An 11968-nucleotide genomic window follows, 5' to 3' on the forward strand; every position below is an offset into this window, starting at 1 on the left:
TTAAATCAAAAATATTGTTGGACTTTTATCGAAGTATGAATTAAAAGAAATACCTTAGATAAAAAACTTTCACTTATAGATAAATTAAGTTTAAAATGATTGGTTTTATCGGCTTATCAGGAGGTGAAGGTCAAATGTAATTCGTATTTTAAAAGCTGACACGAGTATTCTAAAATATTTTCATTGGAATGCACTGTAAAAAGCCAGACAAGATTTGTTAAGTATTTGAACATATGCAATACCGATTAGGTTAAGTATGAAATGAAACCGTATACCACTAACCAAGGATTTAGTTTGCCAATGACTATTATAGTTTACAACCACTACCTATTTTACGATCCTTAAAGGGAAAAAACTTAAGTTTTTTCACATGATGGGACTGGATATATTTTCCAAAATTTGTGTACAATTTTCAGTAACTTATATGCAAAAGTTCAGGTCATCCTCTCTACCTGTTTTTACAGATGATCTTTAATTGGCAAAATTACCCAAAAAATGAAAATTTTCACTGAAATCCGGCTAAGAATTGCACAAAAAATAAAACGATTTCCGATTTAATTTAAAGTGTTCCACTTGATCCTGTACAATTATCAAATTTTACACATTTAGACTTTTGGACCTCAGCGGAGTTCCTTTAAGAGGCTGTTTCGATTGCAATTATTGTTTGATTTATTATAGTCTTTATTGCTGCATTATTGCACACTTTATTATAATACATTTACAAAACACTTAAATTGTTATCAAATGCCAATAAATAATGCTTTATGCACTTGACGTTCGATGTAATTTTCTCTTCTTAAGACGCTTTAATCAGCAGTCATTGTCATACAAAAGCATAAACAAAGCTCTGTGGCAGCTGAAAAGAACTTTATATTGGTGTTACTCTTCCGTAATGATAAGATTGACTCCTGCTTTAGACGGTGCTAGGGGGTGGAAGAGATGTTATATTCCCCATTGCTTCTTCACTTATAGTCATAGCTAATCCAGTATATGACTAGTTTTGTTCAGTTTGCTGTTGAGATGTTACCACTTTTCTGTTTATTTACATTGTCAAGATATACTGTAAAATATTTTCATTGTATCATATTTTACCTGATTTTAGCACATTGATGTTGATCATATTTAGGCCTGATTTTTTATTTTAACGTGTGAGTGCCAGTTTAGTACCATATGCCTTTATAATACCATTATTAGTTTTATCTTCAGTTAACTTTAAGGTTAATATTTGAAAAGTAGCAAATTTTAAAAGTTTCTTGCATTTTTCGATTTCATTCTTAGGTTCTTCATGCCTTTACATATGGACAGGATATCTTAAGGTTTTCACAAGTATTTATTTTAAAGGGCATTTAAAGTAAATCTATGATTTAATAAACTACTTAAATCTGTTGTAATGATATACTCAAAACACTTGCTTTCTTTTACAAGAAGACAAATTCAATTGATTTTCCCAATAATATTTACATTATTTGATAATATATTTGCAAAGATTTTAGTTTATAGATTGAAACCGGTTGAACTTTTTACAAGTGTCTATATTCAAAGGTTAAGAACTCAATGCTTTGATTCACTGACTATATTATCTTCAATAAAGTTGGTTTTCTTTTTAACTGCTAAACCTTTAACATAATCGTTTCATTTATTTTGATGAAATACTGGGTGAATTATTTCAATGATGTAAACTATGTAAATAAAACGTGAAGAATAACCATCTCTTCACATGATTATAGGACAATGACTGTGTGATATTTATTGTACCATCGTGTGAATATATCAAATTATTCTATCACTGACACTAAATTTGAGCCGCGCCATGACAAAATCAATATAGTGCGTTTGCGACCAGCATGGATCCAGACCAGCCTGCGCATCCGCGTAGTCTGATCATGATCCATGCTGATCGCTATCAGTTTCTCTACTTGTAATAGGGTTTGTAAGCGAACAGCATGGATCCAGACCAGCCTGCGCATCCGCGTAGTCTGATCAGGATCCATGCTGTTCGCTATCAGTTTCTCTACTTGTATTAGGCTGCGCGGATGCGCAGGCTGGTCTGGATCCATACTGTCGCAAACGCACTAAGTTGGTTTTGTCTCGGCGCGGCTTATTTACATGTTGTCGTAATATTGTTATGTAAAATTGTGAACATGGGTGTTTCTTATGAACATACATCAACTAACAATCTTTGTCTTCAAGAATCCGCTGTTGATCTTTGTTTCAACCAATAGTTGATAGATTGACATTACATAATCCGGTAAATTATGAAAAAATGGCTAATGAAATTAGTATTTTCTCTTTTGTACCTTAGCACTAACTATTCTTATACTTTTAGATCAAAAACATACTTGATTTGTTTAAAAATCAATCGAGCATTTTATTCAATCATATTACATAATAATTCTTATAAAGTGGTACATGAAACAAAAACTTCATTTGTATACATTACACTAAATATTTGTTCGAGATTACACTGTTTGCAAACATATACAATGTATGTGCAAGATAGAAATTGAAAAATCTTTGATACATTTAAAAGATTGGTAGAACTCAGAGTTTTAATCACTTACTTGACCAGGTGCTCTTTGGTCACATCACTTGATTTGTACTTCTTAAATAAGTTAAGGGGAATTTTGAATTTAATTTATTTATTTCTAATGAAGTTTTTAAACTTTTGATTATTTTAGTCCAGCCGTAAAATAGATAAGATGTGTATTAATATAAAATAGAGAGAATAAAGAATTCCTTAAGAACGCACAAAACGACACAATTGAAAATTTCACAGGTCCGGTTCGATTGAGCCTGACCATGAACGGTAATGGAAAGTGCAAGTTACCGTTCACACCCTCTAGCACCGGCTTAAGCACTGCGTTCATTACAGATACTTTTCTGTGTAACCATTGATTCTTATTTATGTTGTATTACATACAGTTAAATTGTCTAAATGATTGCGTTAGAGAAATAAAAACAACAAAAAAAGCATACAGCACTTTATTGAATATATACCAACAAACAATTTTAAAGTTAGAAGTACAACAATATTCGATATCGTTGAAGCTATCCATCCGATCTTTTAATCTCCCCTCCTTTGTGGGAACATTTTGTTCGTGGATACACAGATAGCACTTAAGGTCATTGAAATTTGTTATTAACACATCTGCGAATGTTTCTGATTTACAAAAAAACAACAAAAACAAAACCAAAGAACAACAACACTTTTTCATGTTTCAATGTTTGACTCTGCTAAAGCTAGTGCTAGTGAGCGTAATTCTCAACTTGCATTTTATCACTACTGTCCAAATAGCAAAGTATCTGATTGTTAAGCAATTAATTTAATATAAAAGTCAACACACATTATCAAATTGATCTGAAGAAATGATAACATCAATATTAAATAAAAAATAGCATTGATGGGTTGAGTGAGTCTGTTTTTGAGATACACTGTTAAAGTGCAACATCTCTCATGCCCCCTAGCACCGGCTTATGTAGTATTCAACCTTCAAAACTTACGTGCTGGACTAATGATCCAGTTAGACCAGAAATATATAACATCACTGAAAGATCATGTTTTATTAATTTACAAAATATTTCACATAACAGATTTAGTCGAAAACAATTTTGTTTTAACCTACCACTTGGCAACAATGATACCCCGTTATGTCTACCAAAATGTAGGTTTTTACTATCTATATTGTTATCAAACATTAGAACCAAACAAATTCCTATAGTGCGTTTATACCACTTTGTATAATGACTATGGGGTCTGGACTTGAAAAAGAGAAAATTCTTAAATAAACACTGATAACCTTATAAGAAGTTCCAACTGTTCCATTAATCCAATATATGACAGATAGGGGTAATATATTGGACAAAATCAATCTTACACAAACTATGCTAGTAACCTTGTACATTTAGTTTGCTAAAATGAAAGGACGCGAACATCTCCTCCACAAAGGTCGGGTCAATACTTTTGAGGGATAAGTGATGGATATTTAGAAACTTGTATATGAAAAAATAAAAATAGCAACAACTATAAGGTATTGTTTTGACATTTTGATAAAAAATGCATCATAAAAATGTATTTATTTGGGAACCTTTGAGTTGATTTGTAATTACTCAAAATTCATACCTTTGGTTTCATTCTAAATATGTGCAGCAATTGTTTATAACTAATTGTGCATTTGCCTTATCTGATAAATGTTATATAAATTCATAGTAAATTTGGAAATAGTCTAGTAAATCTTTGCAATTTATTTATTACTTTACATTTGGCCAAGAAAAACTATGTTCTTTTTTTTTCAAAAGATTTCTTGAAAGAAATTTATTTCATAAAAGTAATCATAAAATGTTTCAACTTTTAATATTACGACTTTCTTTTGTCACTATTTATTTTTGCTTATTAAGTAATTTGTAAAAAATGTTGCACTTCTTAATATTCATGTATAGTAACATTTTAAACGTTGCAACACATTTTTATAAATGATACTGTATAATTATGACAATTTGTTTACTATTTTTGGACAAACGTAATATTAACGAAGGCATTTAGTATGAATTAATCTCGTGATAGTGCAATGCATAAAAGGCAAAACAGACGCCGAATAATTATTGTGCTCCAATTAGCATGTAAAGATGGCTTCATTGAAAACATTTTTAGATTCATTCACGCAGTTTTGAGGTTGTTAAAACATTTCGTATAGATAACTTATTAGGCTGTAATCTAATACAAACCGCTGTAAACGATATTCAAATCGAAGATCCTATTGAAGCAGGCGAGTTTTTCACTGCATGATTTGTAAGGCAGACGACGTTATGTTTTTGGTTTTCAATAAAAGTGTTCTAAAATTTTATAATAGAGAGAAAATGAACCCTTAAAGAATACCCCTAAACGGCAAAAATTGATACTGTTTCAGACTAGGTTTAACGGTTGACAGTGGTAAATGCAATTACCCCTTAAGCCACCTAGCACCGCCTTAAAGATGATACCTCAATTTTTAAACAACAATGAGAATTTACAAAGCATCTGTAGGAAATCTATATAATTTTTATATATATTGTCAATATGTAGCCAAATTGAGCTCAACTTCACACTGTAAAAAAATGAGCATTATGTCACTTTTAATTGGTTATTTTACAAACACCCAAAGTGCATCACTGTAAAATAATTATCATTCACTAGATATATCTAATTCATCCTTTCTTTTACTTTTAAATAAATTTGTTTAAAACTTCTTCAACAATCTTGACATCGGCAGCAATTCCCTTTCTATCATGCATTTATTCTATCTACAAAAATCGCTGTAATTATATGGAACATGAGACCAATAAAGCTGAATAGCTTAATGATGTAAGGGATATTGAAAAATGACTTGAATTGCAGTTAAAAGCGTTCTGTTTGCTTAGGGTTTAGTGTTTGGGAACAGCCAATAATTTGTATGGATCCGATAGTAACGTTAGCAAGGTTTTGTTTGATGGAATTAGTGAAATCAGGTTATAGGAGTTTTTATACTAGATAGTATAGTTGGTTTATTGTGCTAGCAATTTCTTTGTGTGAATTGGAAGAGTTAATATTAGTAGATCAGGTACATCTTCTTATATATTTTTGCTGACATATCTATATTTTTGTTATTGTAGATGTTGTATTATGGTTTATATTTTGATCTAGTTTAAACATATTTTATTCGCTGCATATGCAATGTAAAATATTACATGTATACAAATGATAATTATATAACAAAAAAGGCAAATTGGTTGGGCAATAAGTTATAACAACTTTAGATTAATCTCTTCCTAGAAATTAATGTTATATTTTGGTCGATTATAAAATCACCATTATATTTTCTTTATAATTTAGTTAAATAAAGTTATATCTTAATTGTGCAAACAAAATGTTAGACATATGTTATGTATGTTTTAATTAGAAATATGTAAAACTTGACCTTTATAATATTACAAAACAATCTCATCGAAAAATGTTGTCTATTGTTGTTAGTATAAACTAAAACCTTAAATAACCACATTACTTTAGGCTTATTGCTCAACAGAAATCTATAAGCATGTAAAAAGAAAACAACTTTCTAGATTACGAGACGCAAAATTACTTTGGACAAAATGTCTTTATCACGTTTATAATAGCTAATATGGCAAGCAAAATTAAGCAAGCATTTCATTCATTAGATATTTCAACTACGTTATTTTTAACAATTTATAAATTTAATTGGTTGACAAAGTCAAAAAGCGTTTAAATAATTAATAAGCAATATTTATGCCTTAAATAGATTTAATTCTGACATACTCGTTTGCCAACATATCGAGTTTGTTCTAAAATCTTAAACTACTCTTTTGAATTATTGCAATAAGATACACGCATTTAGAATACCATTTACAATGTGCACAATACTTTTTTACTAATTATTAATATTAGTGCCGATTAGAGTACAAAGATTGGAAAAGAACCTATTTTAAGATGATATTCATTCATTTGATACTCGATTAATTGTAGTTTGTATTTTGTAAAGGACAAAAATCGAAGCGTATTATTGACACTATGACAATCCAAGCAAACATATATCTTTTTTATGAAGGATTCCTTTTATGTTTATATACATCATAGTATGGCTATCATCGGGAAAGATTTTATTTCGGTTTTACTTGTTCAGGGAGACACCTTTCAAGATAAATAGCTTTACAATAGAAACTTTATTCAACTGACGTAAATAGAGGTAATAAAATTTAGATTAGTGGCGAAGTGTGGCGGTCGACAATTAATGGGAATACCACCCAACAAAATCACAGATACTTACACTATAGTGAAAAAAGCCATATATTTGTTTAAGAAGCCATACCATTGACGGTAATGATTGTTAAGATATTTAGACAAATATTGCTGCCAAGCTTTGAAACAGAAATTGGTTTAATCTTTAGACTTCTTCAAAGTATACTAATGTACATAACACTTATAATGTAAAAAAAAGAATGTGTGGTTGCCTCACTTATATCAAACATGGTAAAGGATAAGACGAGAAATAAAATGTCTAGGCCTGAAGACTTCAAAACTGACTTTTTATGGTTATCCCTTTCCCTGTCGTCACAATAAGTTAACCCCAGAAAACAAATGAGCCAATCAATAGATATGTACTCTGGAGTGCGGGTAACTAATACCTGCACTGCAGTTGACTCATTGTGCATGTAAGGGTATACGATTTAACTGACACATTAATGTCTTTAGAAAGGTCCCCAAACTATGATACAATAAAATTTTATTCGTCTATATAGAAGATAGATCCATATTGTCGCGTGACTGCATTCATCATTATTATAAAGCAAACCTAGAGCTCAGGGAAAAACTTAAAACCTCTTAGTATCAATAATTCAGATAAAGTAAACATTTATTATATATATTTTGAAAGATCATAATCCATCCAATAATATGTTTTGATTGATATATTGATATTATTCAGTAAAAACGGTGTTTAAGTATAGTAACTTTTGAATTACAAAATCTCTTTACAATAATTATACTAAAATATATAATTGTTCAATTATTATAGTGTAATTAAAGTAATTTTCCATTTGTCGAACAATTGCTTCATCTATGTTTTTATATTTCCATTTTCAATCACCAAACACTTAAAAATGTAACTAATAGGATAGCAAGCTTTTGAGTTTATTCAATTTTAGGATAAAACTAGTGAAGTAATTTTCCATTTGTCGAACAATTGCCTTATTTATTTTTCAAATTTTCATTCAGTCACCAAACACTTAAAAATGTAACTAATAGGAAAAAAAGGCTTTTGAGTTTATTCAATTTTTTAGGATTAAACGCTTTTTAATACATTAATATGTGTATGTATTGGGCTAATGAGACCTAATTGATTGTTATTGTACGATATTTGTGGATCGAACAGTTCAAAGCACGTGCTTGGCGGATATTTATTGATAATTCCCACCATTAAGTCAATGGGTTAACAGTTATTTAGACATACTAGAAGATTTATTTTGTTTAATGTTCGTTCCAACAGAAAAGTATTGGAAACTTAATAGATTTTATAAAATGTGATGTTTTTTCTCTCTTTTTTTCTTTTTCTTTTTTTAAAGATGTACTAAACAAATAAAAAATGATGTCAATAATGTGTTATTAACAAGGAATGATTGGGAATAATAATTATCTAGTAATTTTTTGATACTGTTTAGGACAAAGAAAGTTAATTTATCATTAAAGGCCCATTATGCCTCAGAAATGCTATCATTTTTATTTCTCAAAAAATATTTTTAGTATCTTGTTACAGTTTTATAAAAAGATACTCATTTGCCTTATAGATTAATTATATTTGCTTTGTTATTATAATGAATTAGTTTTTTGTATGGAAGTTTACATTTTGCTTCCTTTAAGACTCATTTCAGCAAATTTAGCACTACTTTCTTCAGCTGTCAAACATCCTAACATGCTCTAGATATACATGTATTAATAAAACATTATTTAACACATGTTTGACATTTCTAAAGAATTTATAAAATATGAATTTCAGAGGCATAATATGCCTTTAAACAGACCTTTATCACAAAAATGGCTTCATCGGACTTTAGATAAACTATCAGTGTAGAAAAAACAAAACGACATTTTCTAATACTTCTGAAATACAGAAATCTTTCTTTATAAGGTTTTCTTTTTCTATTTGACGGCCTAAAACAACATTTTAAATGAAAAACTTTATTGTATTTTTATCAAAGTATAAATTAAAAGAAATTCCAATGAGTGAATATTTTTAATGGTGTGGCTTTAAAAATGATTAAACGGTGTACAAAATCAAGAAGCTAAGGGCGTTTTTGGAGTGTTTTGATGTTTATTTTGAAAGTTTATAATTTGTCATTCTAAACTTTACCATTTGAATTGATTTAAAACTTAAGTCGATGGGCTTGTTTGCAAAGCACTTACGACTGAATCAGAAGTTAACCGCATTTACTACCGATGTCGTGCGAATATTTAATATCTAAACATTAAAGATATACTGAATTTTATAGCAGGTGTTTTTATATATTGTACCGATATGAAGTTTTCGTCTTTATGCGAAAAAATACTTTAATCCTTTTTAAATATTGAAAGTGAAAAGGTTTATTTAATTTCAACATAATATGTTTACAACTTTAAAATAAATGTAGTGCGAAACCCTCTAAAATACTTGAAAGATAAAATTAAAACAAATTTAACTTTAAAAAGAGATAAAACTTGAAAATGATTTTATGCTTTTGCACAGATATACGAAAAGGTCGAATACGTAAACATTGTGATGCACAGATTTATCAATCAGTATTTTAAAAATAAAAAGAAGGGGTGTTGTTTTTTTTTGTTAGATTCAAATCAAATTTATGACCTTTCAGATATTTTTATCCTCTTTTTCAATGTTGGGGTAACTTGATGCTTTGGCTTATAAGGAAATAATATTTTTCACTATAACACAATATATGTACATGGCATGGCCGAGTGGTTAACGCGTCGGAATATTAATCTAAAGATCGGTCATTGGTTCAAATCCTGTCAGGGGCAAGTCGTTGTTTCCTTGAGCGGATTCTATTATATGACTATAAGCTTATACCTTCCTACACAATCAAACTAGAATAAATTCTGTATAAACCACATGTGAAACTAAATGCCAAAACGTGGGTTTCCTTTTATTTTAACACTGTCGTGTTTGTTATTTTTGCACAGACATACGAATAGATCACACAAAATAACATCGGATATGAGTTATGAAAATGAGAAGTTTTTACATTAATTAATATGCATAGAATAAGGTCTTGTTTTTCCAGAAACTTGTATATTCTAAAAAATAGGATATTCATTTTAGTAAATCTATTTCTTTTTCAGGTGTTCTTTTAGATATTGTGAAGAATTGTACGTTTCTCAGCGTCCAAGAAGATGACGTCATTATCAAACAAGGCGAAAGAGGAGACAGGTGCGCGCTGTTTTGTTTTGTTTTCTTTTATAATTTTTTGTTACTTTATTTTTCAGTTTTTAATTTAGTTTTGTTCTTTATTCCACAATATGAAAATAAGTGGTGACAAAGTAATATACATATCTTATCAGTTCGCACAACTGTTTTTTTTTAAAATAGGAAAACACAAGATATCGAGCAGTTTAATGACTCTGAATACAGAGTAACAAACGTATACAATTAATTATATTTCATCTCTTTTCCAAAAATATAATCTTATGTCAGTAATACAATGGAAACGAATCTATACGAACAACATGAAGTTTTATATCAAAGGCATTTATAAGAATAGATTGCGTTATAATAGCTTCTCAACCCATGTTAATATTCTTTTATTTGCACTTTTGAAAGCTATATGATTTACTTGTAAGGTATGTATATTTAAAATTTCCGACTGAAATAATTCATTATGTGTCGTAACTGGTACACGTGCAATATACATGATATACGTGCATGCATTTCCTGTCACGTATTTTACGCTGCACCGCATACAAAAAAATCGAGCGTGTGTTATATCAAAGCATTGTGCAGTATACAATAGTTTTTCATTTTAATTTGACAAGGATCTATCTTTTGATACCACGCACCTGTAAGCCTGAACTATTAATCACAATATATTTGATCGATGCACTTCATGACAATTAATTTAAAATTTACGTAAAAATTAATTTAAAATTTATATGACAATTAATTTTAAATTTACATACATGATTTATGATATGCCTTCAGTTACTTTGAAGAATTCTGGTAAGTAACAATGTTACGAATACCAATCAGGATGTATTTTGTTGACTTTTTATTGATGTGCAGACTAAATCTAGTTCTTATTTTAACAGAGAACCCGGCAACTTGCAATTGTTTAACAATGTTTGAGTGTTTTTTTTTTTGATAAATACTAATATAAATTGATTTAAAAAGACGAAAGTTTTCCTTATTGCACATCTAACATACTTACATGCATTTTGTTTCTAACGACTTTTTATTATTTTCTATTCAGGGAACAACGTGGAAATTTCTTAAATACTAAATGCGCATTTATTATAAAAGAAATTCAAAAAGTCTCTAAAAGCGTTATTGAGAATTGCACTTAAAATATCTTTCCTTAGAAATGAGTTGTAAACATTTTATCAGATAATACGATGTTTAAATTTATTTTCAAAACTGTTTGGTGTAGGTGTAAAAATGTTTTCAAACCGAACATAGTTGTATTTCCTTAATTTATTTTTTAATGTATTGCTGATTTGAACTGTTTCACAGACATATTTGATTGCTATGGTGGCTAATTTGTGCCACGTCGTATTTTCGCTTCGCTGTACGCCGGACGAAAACACAAAAATACAATCAACATTTAATCGTACTGTCGCTCCTGGGGGCGACAGACGAAAACATGAAAATACGACAAAGTCAACATTAAGTCGTACTTTCGCTCCGTTGGGAATACGTTTTGTTGTATTTTCGAGTTTACCTGGCGCCCCGCGAAACTTAAATACGACATGGCTCAAATCAGCCATCATAAATAACAATATAACTTTGCCAGGGTGTGTGAATAAAGCAAAATATGACAACCGGCTTTCCTTATGTGAGCTAACATATCTTATTCAAAACATATTTCAATATGACAGGAAACATTTCAAATTCAAAGGACGAATCAACAAAGAAAACTTCTATAAATAATTTAATACTCAATACTATAGTAATATATTTATGAAGAAACAAGACTTTCACAATCTTCTATGCAAACCAATCGATTTAAACAACTTTTCTCACAAGAACGTTAAAGATTTGATCAAAGAATTTTCACTTTTCCGTTATTGACAAACATCTATAATTCAAATTCCATACTTTGGGATTTTCTTTCTCTTGGATGCTAGCTTTTTGTGATGTGTGATCTTGGAACTTGCATTAAAAAACTGCCATTCATAAATCTATTCATCTAAAACAAAACAGGCTACTTTGACTTCATGTTCTCTTTTGTTTACAACAGA

General features: G+C 29.5%; 1 protein-coding gene across 8 annotated transcripts in view; it reads left to right on the forward strand.

The window, feature by feature from the left end:
• Positions 1 to 11968, forward strand: part of LOC132747561 (uncharacterized) — a 50480-nt gene that overhangs the window by 26577 nt on the left and 11935 nt on the right. For 5 of the 8 annotated variants that reach the window (XM_060736971.1, XM_060736976.1, XM_060736975.1 and 2 more), the window contains one exon: positions 9857 to 9944. In XM_060736971.1, coding sequence (XP_060592954.1) covers positions 9857 to 9944 — 88 coding nt within the window. Of the gene's footprint in view, positions 1 to 9856; positions 9945 to 10712; positions 10731 to 11968 lie in introns of all 8 variants that reach the window. The other 3 variants (XM_060736970.1, XM_060736974.1, XM_060736972.1) reach the window with 1 other exon arrangement.

This window comes from Ruditapes philippinarum, unplaced genomic scaffold (genome assembly GCF_026571515.1).
Source record: "Ruditapes philippinarum isolate M1 unplaced genomic scaffold, ASM2657151v2 ctg205_1_1_1_1, whole genome shotgun sequence".
NCBI classification, from domain to species: Eukaryota; Metazoa; Mollusca; class Bivalvia; order Venerida; family Veneridae; genus Ruditapes; species Ruditapes philippinarum.